This window comes from Vitis vinifera, chromosome 17 (assembly GCF_030704535.1).
Source record: "Vitis vinifera cultivar Pinot Noir 40024 chromosome 17, ASM3070453v1".
Classification (NCBI taxonomy): domain Eukaryota; kingdom Viridiplantae; phylum Streptophyta; class Magnoliopsida; order Vitales; family Vitaceae; genus Vitis; species Vitis vinifera.
Genome location: NC_081821.1, coordinates 7,283,576 through 7,309,183, shown reverse-complemented (window position 1 = coordinate 7,309,183; position 25,608 = coordinate 7,283,576). Strand labels below are relative to the sequence as shown.

Genomic DNA, 25,608 nt, shown 5'->3' with positions numbered 1-25,608 from the left:
AGAGACAGTGAGATTGAGAGAAGAAAACGTTGTGTTGCGCATCCAGGCTTCATCGACGGGGCCTCCTCGCGGTCAGCGCTCAAGAGGCCAGGGAGCAAACTCAAGGCCTGACCTAGAGTCAATATACCCTGGGACAGTAGGATCTATCCCTGAAACATGCAACATTAGGCCACAAGAGCGACACACGCCTATGCACCAAGCTCCCCAGGAGGAAAGCTCGGACTCTACTCGTCTCTTGTCAAAGAGACAGCGTGACAAGAGACCCCAGTTGTCAGACGCGATCCGCGTGAGGCTAGGCCCACAAGAACCTAGGAAGACAAGCCCACCAGTAGCCAATACCTGGGGAGTGCACCCTGACCCTCTGGTCACTCCCATGGTGCAAAACGTCTTCCCGCACCAAGCATTACGCCAAGCTGGGAGAAACCTCCCAAACGAGCCACCCATTGGCTCCATCAGCAAAAGGCTGGACGACATGCTCTCCACGCCTTTTTGCTCTCATATTGTTCATTATGACCCCCCAAGGGGATTCATTGTGCCTAAATTCTCCACGTATGATGGGTCCAGCGACCCCTTCGACCACATCATGCATTATCGACAACTCATGACTCTGGATATAGGAAACGACGTGCTGCTATGCAAAGTGTTACAAGTAGAGGCTTACAGCATGGATGTTGTCCTGCAGATCTTCAAGCGAAGCATCTGTCTAGGCACCCCATTCTTTGAATCGCTAGCTAAGAAGCCTCCTACGACGATAGACGACTTGTTCCGGCGCGCGAGCAAATACTCAATGCTCGAAAATGACGTGCGAGCAGCCACCCAACAAATCTTTGTTGCCGGACAGGCATCCAGAAGTGGTGCAGAAAGAAATGTAAAACTCCCGGACCGGCCAAGGCCGTCCAGTCGAAGGCAGGAAGAACAAAGCCGCCCGGAACCGCCGCCCCTCACACCTCTTTCCATATCCTATGAGAAGCTACTCCCTGTGATCCAAGATGGATCATAGTAAAAAATGTGTCTACCACAAGGAGCATGGTCACACAACGGAGACCTGCAGGAGCCTCCATTATTTGGTTGAAAAGCTCATAAGGGCAGGACATTTGAAGCAATACCTCCGCTCAGACGCCAGAGGTAGAGACGCTTCCCGAAATCACAACTCTGGAACCCCCAGGGTTCCAGCCGTCCCCAAAGCCATTATAAACTATATCAACGGAGGCCCATTGGACGATGAATATGACTCCAAACGGAAGAGACAGAGGTTGTTGCGGGCAACATCGATGCGTGAGCGCGTCAACTCCATACGGCCTGGGATAACTGGGAGGGGCCCTCGCCCCATAGATGGGACAATCATTTTCCCACCAGTAGACCCCACACGGATATTGCAGCCGCACCGCGACTCCCTCATCCTGTCCCTGGAGATGGGAGACTTCGACGTGAGACGCATCCTGGTTGACCCGGGCAGCTCGGCCGATCTTGTACAAGCATCGGTAATTAGCCACATGGGACGCAATCTAATAGGCCTCGAAAACCCTGGGCGAATTTTGTCCAGATTCAACGGAGCGACAACTACTTCCTTAGGAGATATTGTATTGCCGGTCCAAGCTGGCCCAGTCACTCTCAACGTACAATTTTCGGTGGTACAAGATTTATCACCCTTCAATGTCATCTTGGGGCGCACATGGCTGCACTACATGAAAGTCATCCCCTCTACGTACCATCAAATGGTAAGCTTTCTTACCGAGGATGGGCAAATCAACCTATACGGCAGCCAGTTAGCCGCTCGCCAATGCTATCAGATAGCACGATAAGTAGGGACTAGCCAGGAGGATAAACCCCTCCCTGAGTCCACCCATGCACTTGACCAATAGCAATTACTGAGTCCTGCGGACAAAGATCCCCCGGCAGTGGATCCCTTGCAGGCGATCCAAATTTCGGAAAAAGGTACTCACCTTACATATATCAGTTCCCTCTTGAAGCCTGAAAAGACCCGGAACATCCAAGACGCCCTCCGACAAAGCCATGACATCTTCGCATGGGCGCATTCTGATATGAAGGGAATTCACCCCTCCATCGTCTCTCATAGGCTTAACGTCTTGCTAACAGCAAGACCCGTCCGACAGAGGGTTAGACGTTTTCACCCGGACAGGCAAAAAATTATCAGGGATGAGATTGACAAGTTGCTAGAAGCCGGATTCATTAGAGAAGTGGAACATCCGGACTGGTTGGCAAATGTAGTAGTGATACCCAAAAAGGAAGGCAAATGGCGAGTGTGCGTTGATTACACCAACCTCAATAATGCATGCCCAAAAGACAGTTTCCCTCTGCCACGGATAGACCAAATTATAGACTCCACTGCTGGGCAAGGGATGCTCTCCTTCTTGGATGCTTTCTCCGGATACCACCAAATCCTCATGGCCCCGGCCGACGAAGAAAAGACAGCTTTCATAACGCCATATGGTCTTTATTGCTACAAAGTCATGCCGTTTGGACTCAAAAACGCTAGCGCCACTTATCAGAGACTAATGACGAAGATCTTCAAACCTCTGGTCGGCAGCACAGTGGAGGTATATATTGACGATATCGTGGTCAAAAGCAAAACCAGAGAGGAACATACCCTCCACTTGCAAGAAGTCTTCCACCTCTTAAGGAAATATGGCATGAAGTTGGATCCTTCTAAATGCGCCTTTGGCGTAAGTGCTGGCAAATTCCTGGGATTTATGGTCAGCCAAAGGGGGATAGAGGTTAGCTCGGATCAAGTTAAGGCAGTCATGGAAACACCATCCCCCAGGAGCAAAAAGGAATTACAGCGTCTCACAGGCAAGCTCGTCGCGCTAGGACGCTTTATAGCCTGCTTCACTGATGAACTGCGACCCTTCTTCTTGGCAATACGAAAAGCTGGAGCAAGCGGATGGACGGACAGCTGTCAGAGCACTTTCGAAAAAATTAAACATTGCCTCATGCATCCGCCCATTCTAAGCAGCCTCCTCCCTAGAGAAAATTGTATATGTACCTGGCTGTATCGGAGTGGGCAATTAGCGCTGTTCTATTCCGCTGCCCCTCGCCCAAGGAGCAGAAACCTATTTACTACGTCAGCAAAGCGTTGGCGGACGTAGAAACAAGGTATTCAAAGATGGAGCTAATGGCCTTGGCCCTTCGAAGTGCCGCCCAGAAGCTCCGCCCTTACTTCCAAGCCCACCCGGTGGTCGTGCTAACCGACCAACCCTTTCGCAAGATCCTGCACAAGCCAGACCTGACCGGAAAAATGCTTCAATGGGCCATAGAGTTGAGCGAATATGGAATCGAGTTCCAACCCAGGTTATCCATGAAAGGCCAAGTGATAGCTGACTTTGTGTTGGAATACTCTCGAAGATCTACCCAGCGCAAGGAACCAAGCGGAGTGGAGTGGTGGACTTTGCGGGTTGATGGAGCCTCCCGGTCATCAGGATCCGGTGTAGGGCTCCTGCTGCAATCCCCAACAGGAGAACATTTGGAGCAAGCTATCCAACTGGGATTCCCCGCCTCTAACAATGAAGCGGAGTATGAGGCCATCCTATCCGAGTTGGACCTCGCCTTGGCTCTATTCGTCTCCAGGCTCCGGGTCTATAGTGATTCCCAACTCGTGGTAAGGCACGTCCAGAAGGAATACGAAGCTAAGGATGAGCGCATGACGCGATATCTAACTAAAGTAAGGGACACCTTACAACGGTTCACCGAATGGACAATCGAAAAAATTAAACGGACTGAAAATGGACGTGCCGACGCCCTGGCAGGCATAGCTGCTTCCCTCCCCATCAAAGAAGCCATATTATTGCCTATACATGTGCAAACCAACCCTTCCGTCGCGGAAACCTCCACTTGCAATACCATTGAGGCAAACCAAGCAGACGACCAAGAGTGGGCGGAAGACATAATAAGGTATCTCCGGACAAGCACTCTGCCCGAAGAGCCCAAGCAGGCACACAAGACTCCGGTACAATCTGCCCGTTTCACCCTGATCGGGGGGCACTTGTACAAATAGTCCTTTACAGGTCCCTATCTCAGGTGCCTAAACCACTCAGAGGCCCTGTATGTATTAGCTGAGTTGCATGAGGAGGTATGTGGGAACCATTCCGGAGGTCGATCTCTGGCGCACAGGGCCCATTCGCAAGGGTATTACTGGCCCACAATGAAAAAAGATGCGGCAGCTTATGTCAAAAAATGTGACAAGTGTCAAAGGCATGCCCCCATACCGCATGTGCCGTCAAAGATGTTGAAACCAGTTTCAGGCCCCTGGCCCTTCGCGTAGTGGGGCATGGACATAGTAGGACCCCTACCAGCCACAGCTGCCCAGAAAAAATTCCTGCTCGTCGCCACGGATTACTTCAATAAATGGGTGGAAGCTGAAGCATACGCTAGCATCAAAGACAAAGATGTCACCAAGTTCGTATGGAAGAACATCATCTGCCGCTTTGGAATCCCCCAAACCATTATAGCTGACAACGGTCCACAGTTTGATAGCATCGCTTTCCGGAATTTCTGTTCGGAACTAAACATCCGGAATTCATACTCCACACCGCATTATCCTCAAAGCAATGGGCAAGCAGAGACCACAAACAAGACCCTAATAACTGCCTTAAAGAAGAGGCTTGAGCAAGCCAAAAGGAAGTGGGTGGAGGAGCTACCCAGCATCCTATGGGCTTATCGAACCACACCCGGACGTCCGATAGGAAACACTTCCTTCGCCCTCGCATACGGTATAGACGCAGTCATTCCTACAGAAATAGAGTTACCCACTATCCGGACCGAGGCAGGACGGCAGGATGATGCAAATGCGGAATTAGGAAGAAATTTGGACTGGGCAGACGAAGTAAGAGAGACCGCATCCATCCGGATGGCCGACTATCAACAAAGGGCAGTCGCTCACTACAATCGCAAGGTAAGGCCCAAGAGCTTCAAAAGTGGAACGTTGGTCCTTAGGAAGGTTTTCGAAAACACTGCTAAGAGACAGGAGCAGGAAAGTTTCAAGCCAATTGGGAAGGCCCCTATATAGTGTCCAAGACAAGCGAAAATGGAGCCTATCATCTACAGAAGCTAGACGGAACCCCATTGCTCCGACCATGGAATGTATCCAATCTAAAGCAATATTACCAATGAAAGAAAGATAGAAGAACAATGTGAATGAGTATGTTTTATTAATAATTGTGAAATTGTATACAAAAAGGGTCTCCGGACTACTAATACAGAGAGAAATAGCAGTAAAAGTTACAAAAAGAAAAGCTCTCATTGGGAGGGCTTACGGCGCAACTTTTCCTCCTCGCCCGGGGGAATCGAAGGGACGTCCCGTTTGATACCATGCTTCTTCATGCAGCAACGGTAGCCAAAGAAATACATCTCGTCCATCTGGTTCTGGTATTCCGTCTCGAGTTCCTCCTTTTGCGCTACAAACTCAGCCTCCAACTCTTCTTTTTGTGCTGATAAACGCAACTGCAAGTCCTCTTTCTGTTTTTTCTCAATTGACACCTCTGTCCGGAGTTGTCTCACTTCCTCCCTCAGCTAGGCCGTCTCGTCCTCCGCCTCGTGCAGGCGGGCTTCTGTAGCTTCCTCCCGTCTCTTTGCCTCTGCTAGCTCTATTCGGAGAGCCTCGTTGTCGTCCTGAGACCTCTTCAAAGCTTCAGCACTCTCTTCAGAGGCTCTCCGGGCAGCGGATAAGCTGGCTTCGGCCTGCTCCAATCTCGAGCGCAATTCCTCTTCACCGCTCATGCACTGGGAGACGAAGGTCTTCATGTGATCGGTAATCCGCAGCAGGTCTGAAAAAAGATCGCGTTGTTAAACCATGCCGCGAATACCGCTCACCAGCTGCAGAAAAACCCACAACAAGTTCAATTACCAGCCGTGTGAAAAACACACCAGTATGGCAAGAAAAATTAAGAGGAGTAAGTTATACCATTTTCGCCGCCTCAAACATTTTCGTTGAAGGCAGAGCAATATCTGAGCCGGGTGGAATCTGTTTCAACATCTCTCACAACTCCGCATAGTTGAAAGGGCTAGCGGAGGTGCAAGCCGCATCATCAACTGGACTCCCCCCTGACGAGGCGTTATAGTGTGACTCCTCCCCCGGATCCGGGCCCCTATCATTCACGGTCGGTTGGATCTCTTCGGGCGAACCCTCATACGGGACCAGTATCGGGTCGGTTGGGCTCTCTTCTGCTATCTTCGTCTCAGACCCCTCCGGATGATCCTCCTGGGCGGATGAGCAGCTGACTTCGATGGTTTCCAGAAGACGATCCTGAAGCCGCCCGCTGATACCGGACTTTAAATCGCGGGTCGGACGAGACCTCCCCTCAGCCAGCCCTTTCACTGGTACAAGTGCAAGGGAACTCGGCTCACAATGGGGCAAACCCTGCCTTTCAGCCCCCGTTTCTTCCATCGGAGGAGTCGTAGGAGGCAACGGGTCAGGACAAGAGGCCCCGGTTACATCCGCGTCCGGGTGGGGAGAGTCGGGCTGATACACTGAGGTTGCTTCCTCAGCCAGAAGAGCCAGTCATTCAGCCGCTGGCATTGAAGGCCCCGATCCGTTTTGACTAGGGATACGTACGGAATCGCTTGAAACAGAGGGCAAGCCGGAGGGAGCTGGAGATCTTATTACTATTCCCTTTGTGGGAACCTTCTTCTTCTTTCCCGCTGGGCGGATGAACAACTGACTTCGATGGTTTCCAGAAGATGATCCTGAAGCCGCCCGATAATGCCGGACTTTAAATTGCGGGCCGAACGAGACCTCCCCTCAGCCAGCCCTTTCACTGGTACAAATGCAAGGGAACTCGGCTCACAATGGGGCAAACCCTGCCTTTCAGCCCCCGTTTCTTCCATCGGAGGAGTCGTAGGAGGCAACGGGTCAGGACAAGAGGCCCCGGTTACATCCGCGTCCGGGTGGGGAGAGTCGGGCTGATACACTGAGGTTGCTTCCTCAGCCAGAAGAGCCAGTCATTCAGCCGCTGGCATTGAAGGCCCCGATCCGTTTTGACTAGGGATACGTACGGAATCGCTTGAAACAGAGGGCAAGCCGGAGGGAGCTGGAGATCTTATTACTATTCCCTTTGTGGGAACCTTCTTCTTCTTTCCCGCTGGGCGGATGAACAACTGACTTCGATGGTTTCCAGAAGATGATCCTGAAGCCGCCCGATAATGCCGGACTTTAAATTGCGGGCCGAACGAGACCTCCCCTCAGCCAGCCCTTTCACTGGTACAAATGCAAGGGAACTCGGCTCACAATGGGGCAAACCCTGCCTTTCAGCCCCCGTTTCTTCCATCGGAGGAGCCGTAGGAGGTAACGGGTCAGGACAAGAGGCCCCGGTTACATCCGCGTCCGGGTGGGGAGAGTCGGGCTGATACACTGAGGTTGCTTCCTCAACCAGAAGAGTCATTCGTTCAGCCGCTGGCATTGAAGGCCCCGATCCGTTTTGACTAGGGATACGTACGGAATCGCTTGAAACAGAGGGCAAGCCGGAGGGAGCTGGAGATCTTATTACTATTCCCTTTGTGGGAACCTTCTTCTTCTTTCCCGCTAGGGCGCCAGCGGGAGGAAAGGGCGCGGGGCGTTTATCACCAGGGGCCCTCCGCAAAGTTCCCTCTTGCCTTCTTTCCTCCCATTTGTTGAGAAATGCTCGGCGTGCCTGGGTGTCTGCCTTGCGTGCCTCCTTATAGAATGGAAGATCTTTGAGAACGAAATGCTCCCCAGGCACTACCTTTTTTGGCAACTTCCTAGGGAGAATATTGGTGACGTACGCCTGGGGCTCCCGGACAACGGCCAGCAAGTTTCGCGCAGTAAGCAGTGTCTGATGATGCCTCTCAACTGCAGTAATCTCAAATAGCTTGTTCAATCGGTCGAATGACGCTTTTTCCACCCACTCGACTACGCGACCCCTCTTGTCCGTACCTGCATTATCAGCAACTAAAGACGTTAGTCATCTGATAACCCCAAAATAAGAAGAACAACAGACGAACGCCAGACAAATCCCACAAGCTGCCTTAGCCGGAAGCACCAGCGAACGGTTTGGGGAAAACGGTCTCTCCGGATGCTCTAGTAACCCAGCCCAGACACCCCGGACTAATACATGCCCCTTGGCTCCTCCCTTCGTCGAATACGGAAGATAAGTCACCAGTTGGAGGGAAGGCAGGCGGGTAGCCAGACTGAAAAGGTCAGTTTTCCCCTTCTTGATGGAGTAGATGAAAAGGACCTCCAATAGTGAAAGGTCCAGGTTGAACAACATACTCAGAATGTGCACCCCATCAGCACCCAAACTATGTTCGGATGGATGTAGGTCGGGGGGATCTGGGTGAAGTGAAGAAATTCTTTGAACAACGATAGAAGGGGGAACCGGAGCCCAGCATTGAATTGCTCCTTGGTAAAGTAGATAGCGTTGTCCGCAGATTTCTCAGTGGACACGGCCTTTCCGTCCACAAGCTGAACGGACAAGCCATTCGGGATGCAGAAGCGTTCATAGAACTCCCTCACGTTCAGCTTGTCCACGGATTTTTCAGCATGTACCTCTTCGGATGCATCTTTGTCGCTCTGCCCGGCCGCGCTAGACGAAGCAGCGTCCTTTTTCGCAGACATTTTTTAGAGTGGGGCTGAAACGGAACCTGCATGGCAGGATGTCAACAGTAAAAAATAAGGACCCGACCCTACAACCCTAACGGCAAAAACGCCCAGAAAACCTAACATCACCAGCATCCCCATCCCAACCCTTGGCTCTACCCCAAAGAAGAATCGGCAACCCACAAAAGGTGCAGGGGGCAACAGGAACCCTAACACAGCAGAAACAAAACCAGAATCCCCTGAAAAAGCCCTAAAAACCAATACCGACCCCCAGTCGCAAGTAACTTGCCCAAACAAGCCAGAAACAACCGCAAAACAAACACAATGAGAAGAAGGCAGGAATTGAGAACGTACCGAGCGTAAACTGGCAAAATGGAGATGAAGTCCGCGATGCAGTCGCCATCACAGCACGAGTATTGTTGACAGAAGCCTTAGAACCTCACTTGCAGACCAAAATACTCAGGAGGCCGAAGAAAAAGCACTACCAGTAGAAAATGCAGAAAGAAAAAAAGCAGGAGTAGGAGGCTCGGTCTGCTATTTATAGAGAGATAGCCCTTCGATATCCCAAATGCTCAGCCGCACCGTTATTGAAAAGACACGCTGCCTGGGAATTCCCAGAGACGGCGGCTCGTCATAAATGTTCTTCTTCTTTCTCACCTCCGCGCACCACGTGGCCCAATGAGCGCAAAAAGTAACCTCAGTTTCAAAAACAATCATTTTTAACCCTCCCATTCTGCCCGGGCAAAATCGGCAGGTTAAAAGGAGGGCATTGTAGGGACCCCTCCCCTTGATAACACGTGGCGCGCATCGCTATCCGAAGCAACTCCATCCGGACTTCCCCAAGAGGACACGTGGCGCGCTCCCCTATCCGGACTCCCTCAGGGAGAAGCACACTGCACTTGCGAACATCACATCCGGACGATAGCATATCCTATCTGGATATGTTGTCTGGATCATTGACTAAAGTGAGCAAGCCTTGCTACGTCATTCCGACAGTCTGCCACAGCCCACGTTCCGCCGCCTGTAGAGTGAAAGGACAGGAATGATGGCAAGTCGCTTCCCACGATCTCTAACAGCCACCCGTAGAGTGATGATGGCCCTGCCACCACCTAGAGGCATCATAACGAGCCAAAAAGTCTTCCCACCATTAAAGAGGGAGGCAGAGCTTCTGACATTATATAAAAGGTCCTTCACACAAGGAGGAAGGTAAGCTGACTATCCCTGAAAAAGCCTGATAGCTTAATTTCTCGAGCCATGGCTGACAAAATCATCGGAGGGTGTATCCGGACATCCTGTCCGGACATCTTTTGCAGGAAAGACTGAACCAGAACTCAATCTTGGTTGAAAGCGTGCGTCCACTTGGCAGCTACGTGGACCATTGGAACGCAAGGCCTCAACAACTGTCACTTGGGTGCCATACCGAAGATCAACGTTTAGGATTTTAGATTTGAATAATGGTTTGGAATTTTTAGAGGGTAAGAGGGGATAACTTTTTTTTTTTTTTTTCTCGTTATTTTGTTCATTTCCATGAGGTTTGGGACACATGGGTTTTAGGGTTTATTAGATAATTATTTTTGAAAATAATTTAAAAAAAATATTTTATAACTTTTGTTTTATAAACATTAGTTTAAAAACTTAAAATATTTTTAACTTTTAAAAAAAAAATATTTTTAATATATTTTGAAAATAATTTTTATTTTTATTATTTTATATGTTTATATAATTATTTCTTAGAATATCTTTTAAAAAATAAGTTAAACTAATATAAAACAACTAAAAAATACGATGATTTTTATTTTTGAGAATAAAAAATAATTTTTGATTTATTAAATATATTTCTTATTTTAAAAAAATATATTTTTAAAAATAGTTACCAAATGCACTGAGATTGGGATAGATAAAGATTTTGGATTTTTAAGATGACAACGTGAGAACTTTGGAGTTGGGATTTGTCAGTGATCTGGGAATCATTGTGGTGGTTGGAGTTTTGATCAATTAATGAATCCAATGCTTGCTGCTTTTCATCGTGTTGTTGTGATAAAATAAAATAGTCTTCTCAAACGATAAGATGAGTCAGTGACAGCTGGAACGAGTCGACTCACCTCATCCAAAAACTTTAATAATCCATTGATTTGCTCACAGCTCAGACGTGTCCAAGTTTCCTTTTCAAAGGCACATGGTTAGAAGAAGAATCTGCCGAAGAGCAGTTCATGTGTATATTTATTTAGACCTTATTTGTCTAAATAAGGTTAATTTATTTATTTAATATACATATTTTGGAGCCTTGGGTTTTGCCGATTATTAGACACGATCATTGCGTTAGGGAAGCCATAAGAAAGAAACAAGAAACTGAAATTTTGGAAGTAATTGATAAAGTGGCGGGAAGTGATTGGTCAGTCAGCGGACGAACTCTTTATTTTAAGAGTATAGAGTGGATAACCAACCATAGAACACCACACTCCACATGAGGGTCAATTTGTGCAGACAAATGGGTCCCCAATTGGACCAATAAAGAAAGGCCAGATGAGTAAAATGGCGTGGCACTGAGGTGGATGGCTGGGTTCCCCATTCAGCAAGGGCCCCCATTGAAACAAAATAATGTAGACAATAGATCCAGACCAGACTTCCCAATCATGACGGAGCCCAATTATTTGCCTGGTTTTGTAACTTGGACTCCCAGTGGATAAAATGCAAAAAGAGTAGGACCGAGTTACCTGCATTTTGGCTTCAATGAAACAATAGGCATAATTTTATCGTCCACAGAAAATAACAATAGCCATATGGTACAATGTCACGGGAATCTAATTGGCATTGCACGTGTATCACACGAGATATGTAAAAAGCGCCTTTACATTAAGATATAACAAATATACAAAGGATTTGAACCAGCAGTGGGATGGATGATATGACTGCTATCAACTCTATTCAAAGTTTAAAGACAGCAGCCGCCCAACTTCCAACTAAGAGAGATCTGCCAAGCATCCCTTAAATTTACTTTTCTTCCTACCAAGCCTGGAGGCAGATCAAATCCTGATGCAATGAAGGTTGGGGGGAAACCTCAGGGATCCGCTGAGAGCTTGATGCAAGAATTCCTGGGTCAATGACGGGCAATCTCGGTAGAAAATAGTTGCGATACTAGCTCCTATTTAGCTTTTAATAGCCCAATAGAGAAAGAGGCTTAACCAAGAACCACCGCGGGTTTTAAAAGGAGTGATGATTGTTTGGCTTTTCCTTCCAATTAAAAGGCAAAAACACATGTTTAGGTTGAATGCAACCTAGGCACCAGTGGGCCTCAGACCGGGTCCGGCTGAAAAGACTCGAGGACGGTGGAGACATAGGCTTTCCGTCGGTATCATAGTGGTGCTGACTCGATAATTAAGAGGTATTGGAGTCCAGTCCCATAGAGATGAAAATGTCTAGTGAGAGCCGAGATGCAAACTCATCCTGCACTCATGACATCTGTCTTTGGCAACAAATCTAAAAGAATATACGAAACATCAACTCAACCCATTTCCATTGGACCCATTACTGGCAGTGTATCATATAATTCGAGCACTCTGTCTCACCCCTTGTACAGAGGGCCGACAATTCTTGATCCGATCAACAAACAGTCAAACATAACTCCGAAGCAACATAAACTCGAAAGGGATTACCATGCCAATCATGTTTATACTCGTATCAACTTATTAGTTAGAAGATTGAAAACTTCTACCTGCTTTTATCACATTTTGACCTACTTCATGATTTATTAGTGAATGACTACGCGGTGATTTTTAAGTCCACTTGGGCTGTTAGCTTAGAAGATTATGGCTAAAATATTGTTATTTTAGTTAAATGGGAACTAGTATTTTCTCCGGTGAGACAGAGCCATGTTCATGGAGATTGCCCATCATTGACTCGGGGAATTCTTGCATCAAGCTCTCAACGAATCCCTGAGGTTTTCCCCCAACCTTCTTAGACCAACATTATTTCTAGCTTTTCTTTCCGTCAAGGCTGAACTCGCACAAAACTTGCTACTTCATTGCATCAGGATTTGATCTGCCTCCAACTTTGGTAGGAAGAAAAGTAATTTTAAGGGATGCCTGGCATATCTCTCTTAGTTGGAACTTGGAAGATGGGTGCTTGCTGTCTTTAAATTTTGAATAGAGTTGATAGCAGTCATATCATCCATCCGACTGCTGGTTAAAGTCCTTTTTAGATTTGATTTATCTTATGTAAAAGCACTTTTTACATATCTCGTGTGATACACGTGTAATGCCAATTACAACCGCGGGTTTTAAAAGGATTGATGATTGTTTGGCTTTTTCTTCCAATAATTAAAAATGGAAACCATATTTTAGGTTGACTACAACCTAGGCACTGTAGGGACCCCTCCTCCTGAGAACACGTGTCACACACCTCATGACGACACGTGGCACACATTATCATCCGAATCATCCTCATCCGGATTTCCCTAAGAATGCACGTGACGCGCTTCTTCTATCCGGACTACCTCAAGGAGAGGCACATGACACTCATAAAACATAACATCCGGACGACTTCCACAAATGCATCCGGACGACTAACATAGGCCATCCGAATACGTTTGCCTAGATCATGTAAGCAAGTCTTGCACGTTATCACAACAGCCTGCCATGGCCCACGTTCCACCACCTGCAGAGTGAAAGGACAAGATGAAGTGACAACAAGTCACTTCCCACGATCACCTACCACGATCTCTAACAGCCGCATCACCTACCACGATCTCTGTCAGCCGCCTGTAGGGTGATAATGGCCTTGCCACCACCTAGTGTCATCATGACAACACAAAATATCTCTCCACCATTAAAAAGGGGAACAAAGCTTTTGAAACTATATATACAAACCTTCACACAAAGGGGAAGATAAACTTGCTATACCTAGTAAAAAGCCAACTGATTTATCTCCATCTCTCTAACCATGGCTGACAAAATCATTGGAGGGTGTGTCCGGACACCCTGTCCGAACGCCTTTTGCAGGTATTACGATTGAATCAAGAATCTATATAGGTTGAGATCGTGCGTTCATCCACTTGGCAACTACGTGGATCACCAGGGACGCGAGGCCTCAACAGGCACCAGTGGGCCTCAGATCGAGTCCGACTAAAAAGACTAGAGGGCAAGTGAGCCATAGGCTTCTCCGTCGGTACCATAGCGGTGTCGACTCACGAATCCAGTCCCATAGAGATGAAAATGTTGCTTGTGAGAGCCGAGATGCAAACTCATCCTCCTTCTCATGACATCTGTCTTTGGCAACAAATCTAAAAGAATACATGAAACATCAACTCAATCCATTTCCTTTGGTTGGACCCATTACTAGCAGTGTACATGAAACACACTCGTGCTAATAATTTATATTAAATTCATTATAATTTTCATAAATTATGCATGTGATGGCCATGGCTGAGTCATGACTGACTGTGCCCGAGTCATAATTGGTTGTGTAAATGAATTGAATAGTATCAATTTCAGCCCCACATGTTGTATTCAAATTAAAATAATCCAAGTAGCTTTATTCATTGTCAGTTGAATATTTCAAGTCCATGCATTCAATCACAGTTGATGCCTTCCCCAATCTTCTTTACATTCGTACTAAATATATGACCTTTGTTTGGGTTGAATGTGAATAAAAAAAGACGCCCGTATATTCATCCATTTCATTATTGAAGTCATTTACCTATAATCAAAGGCATCCTCTTGTATCTGGAAATACAATCCCGAGAGGGAAGGTGCACCCTGGGCAGATCAATGGCTACACCAAGTCCAACCCAAATTAAAAAAAATTCAACCAAACTCAACCTCAACCTAACCTCTAAACCAACTCAACCCAAATTCAAGATTGAGCAAAAGCTTAGATTGATCAAGTTAAACTCGGATTGCTAAGGCTATATTCAGATTGATTCAAAATCTAACTATTGTGGCTTTTCAATAACTTTTTTTTTTTTCTATCGACTTTTATACCAAAATTTAAAAATAATAAATACCACAAAACTTTAAGATAACAATATAAAAATTAAATAAACTTATATATCTTTATAAAAATGAAAAAAAAGCATATGATATTAATTATAATTTGATTTTTTTTTTTAAATCTAAAAAAAAAAATATTATTATATAAGATAATAAATATAATACAAAACATTAAATTGAATTCAAGTTAACCGAGATTGTCTCAACCTTGGCCCAACCCATATTGAGCTCAAGTTGAGAAAACTTAAACCTAAACTCAACCTGCCCAAACAGCATGCTGGGCTTGAGTTGGGTTAGGCCAACTCACCTGCACCCTATCGCGCAACCTCCTGCATTCAATTCACAAACACTATGGATTTCAAGCAAGTGAAAAGTAGAAATTTGAGCCTTCATATTCCATATAGAACCGTTTATTACATATGATTCTTTTGGAGCCCAATTTACGGTCAGGCTACTACAAAGAGCACCATTCAAATTTCCGTTCTTATGTTAACAATCATCAGGCCTCTTCCCAAAACTTTGCTTGAAATCCAACATTAAAATCAGCATAATTCTCATGAAACCTTTAACAATTTCAAAATCATCCATACCTCAAATCACCCAAGTGAAAACCAGCAAGCATCATCAATCAGAAGAAAAAATGCCTAGGATTTTTAGGCAGACAAGGAAATTTTTTTTATAAAAGAAGTCTTGGTCTGATTGCAAGTACAGATGGTTATGCCTCAGAGGTAGTGACAATGGTGTATCATCATTCTTGATCTCTGATAATACGTGCATTTAAATGCATCATTGGCACACCATGGTATCTGTTTTAGGTGCTCATCAAATGCTTCACAGATTAAGAAAAACCCACTCAAGCAAAGCCACCAAAAGGGTGAAAAACAACTTCCAAAACTAAAAATAGCCCACAAATGTACATTTTGATGTGAAAAAATGAGTTTGAAAATCAATAATTACCATGTTGCATATGCTAAATTGCACACAAATGCAGAGGCTAAGAAACATTATTTGAAAAATAATGTGAAAATTAACCTAATTTTCATATTAACAGTGAAAGTATATCAAGCAATATGCTTGTGCATCAGAGAGATTCCCAAAGACAAATCATCATTCTCCATTGGAGGTGCTGATGTCCCTGTCTGATATCGTCACTTGCACAACCATACTGATACCAGCAGATAGTCCAATACCAACCTAACCAATATTTCACTGTACACGAATCAAATTAACATACCATCCTTCCCAACCCTACAATCAGATAGGTTCAAATAATCAGATTAGAAAGGACTAAATATGAAATGCCTCATATTATTTGTTTGACATTGTAGAAAAATATGGAATGCATCAGAGAGATTCCCAAGAACAAGTCATCAATCTCCTAAAGAGTGCAGATGTCCCTGTCTGCTTTAACATCACTTGCATGCTCTCACCATTATGTAATCAAAGCCATTTTTCTAAAATATGATACCATCTCCAACAGTGCATGATACCTTACAAATCCAATCTTTAAAACAAAACAAAAGCTTGCATGAAGGACCGTTTGGGAGAATAGAAAATAGAAGAGGAAAGAAAACCAAACTAAGGTAGCCAAGAAAATTGAAAACACAAGAAAAAGAGTACGCCTCAGATTAAAATTCTTTTCATAGGTATAACCCTCAAAGTATATTTAAAACCATCACAGGCACATGCTTGATTCTCCAAAACATCAGAAACAGAAAACAAGCAAGCAAAAAAAGAAAGAAAAAACCTTGTAGCAAGCTAATAGAGACAATGGGTCTATCCCACAAACAAACGTGGGGAGTTTAATCAAAACAAAAGCCAAGAAAAACAAAAGAAATATCCCCAGCATATAAACTAAGAATTTGTTTAAGAAAATCGCACCTTTTTACGATCGATGCAGGCTAAAACCCTAAGTGGATATCAGAAAGGCCATACTGATAAAACAAAAACAAATCTTGAATCGACTCAAAAGCCCAGAAAACAGGGGGGGAAAGTAGGGAAAACCCTAAGTTCAAAAGATCACATCGTTTCAAGAAGGCTAAACCCCTAATCCGGTATCAGCAATGGCACTCGATGAACAAAGCAAATAGCATTTTCAAGAAATCCATCGATAACCTTCGCTAGCGATGAAGGAACCCTAATTGGGTCGGCCTAATAATCTACCCTGGATCTGGGGATCGGAGTGCCAGCTGCTAAGATATATACCGTTGAGAGAACTAGGGCAGGAACATTGAGGCGGCGCATGATAACACACCGAGCGCTGTGAGATCAGAACCGTTGATCTGAAAAAGAAGGAAATAATTTGCCCCTTTGCCCTTATGTTTTCTATATAATATTATTATTATTTCCATATGTTGTTTGCCTTTTTCAATTATGCCCTTGTCTTATTCAAGGCTGTCTAGCTTGGGCTTTGTTTAACAATTTGTTTAAGCCCACTAATCAAAGAAATCAAGCCCATATGCAATGCCAATAAATTTTAAAGTAGAAATCCACGTTCTATTCTTCTTTCTTGAAGCAAACAACTTTCCAATCTCACCTACAAACATTGGAAAGCCATTAAAACTCATTGACAAATTAAAAAAAAAAAAGAAAAAGTTATCTTACTTATAATTATACAATTATTGATTTTTTAACTTTTAATTAAAAGTAAATAAAATAAAATTAGAATTAATAAATATTTGAATATTCTTAAAATTAAAAATAAAATTAGAAAATATTAATAATTTCTATAAAATAATAAAAGTAGAATTGTATCTCATCCGAAAACAACAGTTCAGTGAATGTAGGCAGTTGGGTTTGGGCCAGACCATTCTCCAAGTCTGACCTGTTGCAAGCCCAGTTGTTAACCACTTTCAGTGCCCACTAGTTGACTCCTTGTGGGCTGAGAGCCCACAAAGTTTGATGGAAGCTATGGGCTCTCTCTTTCCAGCCAATCATGGGCTCTCACAGTTACGTTGCCCATATTTTTATGGGCTTGTCATCCCAATCTTGAGAACCCATGGGGCCACAAAACGGGCTTGCCTTTGTGGGAAACCCACCATGGCCTGTCTAAAGGTCCACTTGAACGCAGTACACATTAGCCAACGAAGAACGATGACTTATCCCTATGTGGTTTGACTTTGAAAAGTCAAAAGTTCTATTTAAATTTAATCAAACTTTTTATACTTGTTTAGTTAAGTTTGATGACATTAGCCAGCGTGTTTTTTTTTTTAACTTTTACCTTAAAATAATTTGTTTTAAGACTTTAGATCGTTTATTTTTCTATTTTTTTATGATTTATTATAAATTTTTTACTGAATAGAAAAAAATCAAAATATTTAACTTTTTATAAATAGAAAAAGTAATATGTTAATTTCTTTACCTTTTAATGTTTAATAAAAATAAACAATCTAATACTTAATACTATTAAACATTAAATTTCTATTTACAATTAAGAAAAAAAGCAAACACTACCTTAGACTTCCCCTAATCTTACTTAAGCTTTCTCCTAACACTTAGACAACTTCAAGACATTTGATATTGCTAAGTTAGCTTTATCAACCCACTTAGCTAATTAAGTTAGGTATCCACATGACTTAAAAGTTTAGAAGTCACACGTAGGCAACACCGAAAAGAAAAGGAAGTTTTTGTTGCATAAATGATGTTTGACATTGCTTTGAAAGCCCACTTACTTGGTGTATTAATAAAATGAGATTTTTACCTATTTATAAACACTTTAAAAACTCTTTGAAACTATAAAGGTTCTTTACAAATTAAGAATTCTCTAAAACATCATATACAAATGTTATATACAAGTTTATGTACAAGTATTTACATGATGTCTTTAAAACTCTCAAGAAAGTCTTATATTTTTTTTATACCTTTCATCTTAGTGTAGAGATATGTGAACATTCCTTCACTCCTCTAGAACCTTCCATACTCCCCCACTAGTGGATGTTTCCTAGAGGTTCTAAAAGTTTCCCGCTCTTATATAAGTTTAAGGAAGGGTTATTTGGAATATGATTTGAAATTATGACTTAAAAAAGATTTAATACGAAAATTAGAAAAATATTGTTTTTGATAAAAAAAAAATTATTTTACCTCAAATTATAAATTCTTTTATGATTAGTAAAAATTTTACCATATCAATATTTTTTTTATAAAAATTGTGACTTTAACAACTTCAGTTTCAAGTTAGTCAAAAATTGAAAGTTATCAAAAACTAGGTCCCATTATTAAATCTTGATTTAATCACTGACTGATTTTTTTTTTAATTATTTTTTTATTTTTTTACATTTTTATTTCTAATTTTAAAAAAATATAGAAACCCAGGTTCTATTTTTCTTCCTGAAAACCAATATCTTTCCTATCTCACCTACAAAAATTGAAAAACAATTGAAACTCTTTGAAAAATCATCAAAAAAAAGTTTTCCACTTATTATTATACAATTATTAGGTTTTTACCAATAATTACTAGTAAAAATATAAAACTAGAATTGATAAATATGTATAATATTCTTAAAATGAAAAATACAATTGGAAAATATTTATAGTTTCTATAAAATCATAAAACTAGAACTGTATCTCATTTGAAATAACTAAGTTGAAGGGAATGTGGGAAGTTGGGTTTGGGCCACACTATTCTCGAAGCCCTGGCCTGTTTCAAGCCCAGTTATTAACCACTTTGAGCGCCCGCTAATTCCCTCCTCATGGGCCACAAAATTTGATGGAAGCCATGGGCCCTCTCTTTCCAATCTATCAATCTTGCCTCTCACGGTTGCGTGGCCCATATTGTCATGGGCTTGTCCTCTGAACCTTGATTCTCCATGGGGCCTAAAATAGGCTTGCCCTCGTTAGAAACCCACACAAGCCCGTCTAAAGGTCATTTCAAAGACCAATAACCATTAGCCAATGAACAAGGATGAGTCTTGTTTGGTTCAACTTTTTGAAAAGCCAAATTCTTTGTTTAAGATCAATAAAAGCATCTATAAATGTTTAATTAATTTTACTTAAAGAATTTATGATTTTAAAAAAAGTTCAATATAAAATTTTTAAAAATGTTATTTCTTTTGCAAGCTTTATTTTGATTTATGGAAGAAGTACTTTTTTATCCGGTAAAACTTTTACAATACCAATATTATTTTTTTAAAATCACGACTTTAAGCTTAGTTTTAATTTCGGCTAAAGTAAAAAGCAAGAAGTTATCTTAAATAAAGCTTCGTTTAATCTGACAAACCGATCTTCGTAAACAAGAGTTGCGTTACGTAAGAATTATTTTTTTTTTGAAATTTTTTAAAAAGAAAATTACATAAAAATATAAAGGAAGTATAATTTGAAAAAGCTCATTTGAAAATAGTAAAGTAGTCTAATTTGTATCCTTTTCAAGTGACATGGGTCTAGATATGAGAGGTGGTTTTCACCGGTCACCACCATGTCTTGAACTTTTAGGAGTTCTTCTCTTCACGGTGAAGGAATGACTCATTCAAAAGTTTCATGCTTACCCTTTTTTTTTTCTATCTTTAGATGCTTTAGCAATCCACAGAGGCTAAGACGAAATTTTTTCCCAAAACTCGCCTTACTTCGGCGGAAGCCAAGAGCTTTCTCAAAAGTCAATTCCCTTGATACCTTATACCTATCTCTGTTTCAAAATGCTTACTTAAATGGAACTTGGCTTGTCATGAGCTTTGTTTCACCTTTTCTCGGGGTATGTACATACCCCCTTGTCATCATCTTTGTTCGTTTTCTCGGACCATTCTGATCGTCAAGAAATGAAAATCCTTTCACACCGGCAGATGAGTTAAACCTGGATTCCACAGGGAGCTTCAAGTATGAACCCCACGCATGGCCTTGGAATTTTTGAGATGGATTACGACTACTTGATTTCCATATTCCATGAAAATTTTCCCCTTATTGAAGTCATGCATAAAAGCCGGTCCAAAATAGCGGATGTAATGTGGGTCAGAGAAGAGTCAGAATCACGAGCCCATGTTACCATGTCTGCAGCTTGTCACGTACCGGCAGATGGATCCAATTGAGCTTACATGTATTAGAAGCGTAGTAGCCGTTCATATTTTGAATCCTTGAGACACATGTCACCTTCTCGGATATATTTATCTACGCGATAACCTTATCAAACTTTGGAGGATCAGTTTAAAACTTAAAGCAAATGATGACCCATGATGCAGAGAACCTTAAGAGCTTTACGCCACCAACTTAAGCAATGAAAAGTGGGGAATCAATGACCCTTTTAGCAGCTTTAACGTGGGCATGCATTCAGTTTTTTAACAAACTACTGCATGCTTCCATACTCCACAACCCTAAAGGAGTTTATTTATTAATACCCAGATGAAGTAACTTTCATTGCACAATCATTTCCACCTTCAAACTACCTGTTGAACTTTGTCTGTGTTCAATGATGACTCACCCTCATTAGTAGATCAAATCTTTTAAATTCAAATTTAGCAGGTAAGGGACAGAGGAAACTTGAAAGTTGAATCTGCTTTTTGAATGTTATTGGTTTTGGCCCATGCTGCCCTCTAGTGTAGCAGCTAAACAGTGGAATTAATGGGTCATTTATGGGTGTAGAATTGTCTTTTTGGTGGGATAGGTATGGGCACCTGGTAGTTAAAAGGGAGTTGGCCCACAGCAGTAAACTTTGAATTTGAGAGCAAAGTCACTCGACAATGTACATGCATGGGGTGGTGATATAATTAGATATTGAAAAAGGTGCTAAGACCCACAATTTTCTCCAGAAATCTTGCTTTGATTGAGGGCTAATCAGGTTGATTTGTCGTAGAAACTAGAAGGGTTTTGTCAGGCGGTGATTAGGGGAGAAATGTTGACAAAGTACCAAAGATTTGGTGTAAACAAAGATAGATCTTGACAATCAGCATGTAACAGAACAGCCGAAAAAATTAATAACAAATGGGAATCTGGTCAAACAAACATTAAGTTTTGGAAAATAACTGAAATTAGAAAGGAGGAAAAATTCATTCTGGTTTTGTTTGCAATTAATCTTTAGGGAAATACAAACACGGCTCTATAATCAATATACCAAAGCAAATGATAATTTGAAGGGATGATGAACGAAAATAACTCATAAGGTAGAGAAAAAAGGAAACTGTCATCAACAATTTTATTCCGTCTATTTTGTGTCTTATCATGGTTGTTTCCAGAGTTTGGTCTTTCAGACATGAAGGAAATGAATTATAAGGGAAAAGAAAATTTCAAGAGAGAAGCCAAAAGACTTTTGAATAGTGAACGAAGAAGAAGCCAATTTAGGGTCATCTCCCGCGTGGGAGACCCTGATCCTGTTTCAAGTTGCTTTCACAAGGAACATGCATGGCACCACTCCACCCCCCAATTTCTGCTACTTCCCCGTATTCACTTCAGAAATGTCAATTCAAGGAAAATAAAAAAATAAAATAGAATGCTTTACAGACCTTATGATAAAGAGGAATGCCATCAAACATATCGTAAATGTTGTGACAGGGGATTAAAAATAACAAACAAACAAAGCAAGAAAGCAAGTGGAAAAGTATTATTAAGAAACCACCAAAGAGAAGGAACGGAGTATGGGTGGAGAACAATCATGATTATCGGTCATTCCATACTCCTACATTGAATTTAATATTGAGAATTTGGCAGAGAGGATGCAGTAGTTTTAGCAGCCTTTTGGATTAGGAGAAGTGAAACATGGATGAAGTGGCGGTGGTGGTGATGGCTCATGCTCTTGGGGGTTGGTCCAATGTAACAGTAGCGGCAGCCTACTTCTCATCAGTATCAGTCATCACCTACATCACCCACGTGCTTCTCTCTACCAAACGGATAACATTGAATGAGGGGGATGGAAAGGCTCTTCAGCCTCTGAGATTTTGCCCAACTTGATAATTCAGTCAAATCACTATTTAATTCATTCGCCTTTTCACATTCTTTCCAAGTCCTAATGTTCGGCTCTTGGCATGATACTGAGTCGGCAATAAAAGGAAAAAGGTGCCATGTATACACCTCAAAATTTACTACACCTCAATGTTACAATCACCAAGAAATCAAAACAGAAATTCAAGAATTGGTTGGTTGGAACTTGGGATAGGCTTTTGAACCCAAGCAGATGTGGTCGGTGATCTTGGGTATCAAAGCATCTACAGATCTACCACTCGATCTATAACAAAGGGCATTGCCATTACCATAAAGTCATTTAAAAGAAAAACTTGTGGTATAACCCTTTATCAAAAAGGAGTGGTGTACTATGTGAAGTTGCATTTTAGCCAGACAGTTGGCTTGGGCAGTTGATTCTCTGGTATTTGTATTTGATAGAATGCAGGTCCTATCCTATGTTATATGCTTTTCAAATATATATTGTCAAAATTTAATTACAAGGAAGTGTAGTAAGAACTAAGAAGATGCCAAAATGATAATGATAACAGAAAGTGGCAAAGGGAGTAAATAGGTAGATAGTAGCATAAAATGGTGGGTGGCTTCTTGTGGGCATGACAGTTTTACTGCAGAAACCACTACAGGACCTGTGACAGTACAACGCAAGTTGAATGAATCTTCATAATTTCCAACACAAAGACACTCAAAACCACGTAGTTTGAAGAAAAAGTGGCTTGTTTTGAATTACAAAAAACCCACTTGCACCATGGCGGTTTGAGGTCCCTACACCTAAAGAAAGTGTCAGTTGGTCGTGTGACTTTGTCCAAGGAAACACTATTTGCGCCCCTTCCAACCATCTATATAAACCCCTCCACACCCTGCCCATTTCCCCACAAATCCTCCTCTTCACACTTTCTCTCTTTCTCTCTCTCAAGGTTGGTCTATATGAAGCTATTTTTCTCTTCTCCAAGTTGTTGAAGCTGGGGAGAGTTACAATAATTGTACTGAAAACTCACTTCTCTATGCAGGAAAATGTCTCTTCTTGGGTTTCTGCTTGTGGGGTTATTCTCTCTGCTCTCATCTGTTCAAGGGGATGCAGGTGGTTGGACTGATGCTCATGCCACTTTCTATGGAGGGGGTGATGCCTCTGGAACAATGGGTAAGTTGATTAAAACAACTTCATATGCGTCCTGTCTGGTTCTATCCCATGTTTCTGTGCCCAAGTCACCTTTCTATATAACTAATTTGTTGCCCTTATATGCAGGTGGGGCTTGTGGTTATGGAAACTTATACAGCCAGGGATATGGGACCAACACTGCAGCTTTGAGCACAGCCTTATTCAACAGTGGGTTGAGCTGTGGTGCTTGTTTCGAGATTAGGTGTGCGAATGACCCAAGGTGGTGTCGTTCTGGCTCTATTACGGTCACAGCCACCAACTTCTGCCCTCCAAACAATGCCCTCCCAAACAATGCAGGAGGGTGGTGCAACCCTCCCCAACAACATTTTGACCTCTCTCAGCCTGTCTTTGAAAGGATTGCAGAGTACAGAGCTGGGATTGTTCCAGTCTCCTACAGAAGGTATGCAGTAGGAATTTTTTTTCCTTTTTCCTTTTTTGTTTGTTTGTGCTGTGGCCTAGATGGGTCTCTTTGTTTTGTCTTTACTCAGTTTGTTACCGCATTAATTCTCTGTTTCCCCTGTTTTTCCGTAGGGTACCCTGCATCAAGAAAGGAGGCATCAGGTTCACCATGAATGGCCATTCTTACTTCAACTTAGTACTGATATCCAACGTTGGAGGTGCTGGTGATGTCCACAGTGTTTCCATCAAAGGGTCAAAAACAGGTTGGCAACCCATGTCTAGGAACTGGGGTCAGAACTGGCAAAGCAACTCCTACCTCAACGGACAGAGCCTCTCCTTCAAGGTGACCTTAAGCGATGGGCGAACCGCTGTCTCAAACAATGTTGTCCCTGCTGGCTGGTCCTTTGGCCAGACCTTTAGTGGGTCACAGTTCACCTAGAGCCCCAAACTTGCTTAATGGTGTATCCTAAATGTAGAAGAAGAGTACAAGACAAAGATACGAAGGGGTCAGCAGTCAAGTTTGGTTCGGGTCAATTGCAGTAGTGAAAAGGGGCTTAATTTAGAAAATGGCTCTGTTAGTTTAGTGTAGATTCTGGTCTCCCTTGTTTTAAAAGGGAGAGTCCGGACATGGGCAGTGGTGGGGCAGTTACCACCCGCCACTATAGTTCTTAGTAAGTTTATATAATGAGATATCGCATATATTTCCCCTTCGTTCTTTCTAGTTTCCTAATAGAAAAGTTTTGTATTTTCCTTCACACGAAGCCTTGCTTTAATCAATAATAAGTCTGCTGAATGATGGATGAGTTTGTCCTTTCAGTTCTGTTTTGTGTTGGGCAATATTATTGTGAGTTCCAATTTCTCCCTTTTCATGGTTGAATCAGAGAAGCAACATTTCTATGAATTATAGCAATTTAAAAAGCTCCATATACTTAAACATGTTCAAGAATATCACATTCAAAATTCCAAAATTTGACCCATCCTATTATAACCAAACTTGAATGCATGAGAAAGTCAGAAAACCACACAACTCCTGCAGAATTTTTGTGCTTCTGCCGGCCCTGCATGCCTCAAATGTTTTAAATTCTGAAGAAAAAAAAAATTTTGATTTTTAATCTTATCAGAGAAGGTTTCAAACATATGTTATTTTTATTACCAATGAGAGGGCTTTTAGGTAATACAGAAAAGTAGGCTTGTCTTGACCCATTTGTAGTTGGGCTCTGTGTCCTAACATACTGAAACTCAATACTCCCATCTTTTCTTTGGGCCAGCTGAGCTCTCAAACAAATGGGTTTGGAACAGCCTGCCCAGCCCAAGGCCGAGGCCAAGCCCAGATCATGGTTCGCCCTCTAAGATCTTGTGCTAAGATGTAATCTGGACCAACCACATGTAGCGGGGTAATTGGAGAACCAGTACTCCACGTGGGATAACATCTGATTCAAAAAATCTTCCTAGGTGGCATAAAATGGACCCAACGGATCCTTTTGGAACCAACGGGGACAGAGAAATAGATTTGTGGATATGGAATCCAGATAAGGGATAAGGGTTACTTATTCCCATTGGCCGATCAAACCCTGCAAACACATCTCAGCCGTTCAACTCCCAAAAATCCACCAAACCAACAT

The 25,608-nt window shown here is 42.6% G+C and overlaps 1 protein-coding gene, 1 long non-coding RNA gene and 4 other non-coding genes across 6 annotated transcripts; 1 reads left to right on the top strand and 5 right to left on the bottom strand.

Annotated features, from left to right (window-relative positions):
- Positions 1-14,923: 14,923 nt before the first annotated feature.
- On the bottom strand, positions 14,924-16,862 carry LOC132252808 (uncharacterized). Its single transcript, XR_009464584.1, has 2 exons — positions 16,438-16,862; positions 14,924-15,804 (listed from the first exon to the last, which is right to left on the bottom strand). It is a non-coding gene; the product is annotated as an uncharacterized LOC132252808 (long non-coding RNA).
- Positions 15,275-15,351, bottom strand: LOC132253037 (small nucleolar RNA snoR122). Its single transcript, XR_009464817.1, has one exon. It is a non-coding gene; the product is annotated as a small nucleolar RNA snoR122 (small nucleolar RNA).
- On the bottom strand, positions 15,623-15,724 carry MIR3630 (microRNA MIR3630). Its single transcript, NR_127879.1, has one exon. It is a non-coding gene; the product is annotated as a microRNA MIR3630 (primary transcript).
- LOC132253032 (small nucleolar RNA R44/J54/Z268 family) lies at positions 15,895-15,979 on the bottom strand. Its single transcript, XR_009464812.1, has one exon. It is a non-coding gene; the product is annotated as a small nucleolar RNA R44/J54/Z268 family (small nucleolar RNA).
- Positions 16,172-16,244, bottom strand: LOC132253030 (small nucleolar RNA Z267). Its single transcript, XR_009464810.1, has one exon. It is a non-coding gene; the product is annotated as a small nucleolar RNA Z267 (small nucleolar RNA).
- Positions 16,863-23,220: 6,358 nt separating the features above from the next.
- Positions 23,221-24,802, top strand: LOC100258655 (expansin-A1). Its single transcript, XM_002284822.4, has 4 exons — positions 23,221-23,345; positions 23,439-23,569; positions 23,675-23,987; positions 24,119-24,802. The coding sequence occupies exons 2-4, from the start codon at positions 23,443-23,445 to the stop codon at positions 24,423-24,425; spliced, it is 747 nt and encodes a 248-aa protein (XP_002284858.1). The 5' UTR covers positions 23,221-23,345; positions 23,439-23,442; the 3' UTR covers positions 24,426-24,802.
- The last annotated feature ends 806 nt before the right edge of the window (positions 24,803-25,608 follow it).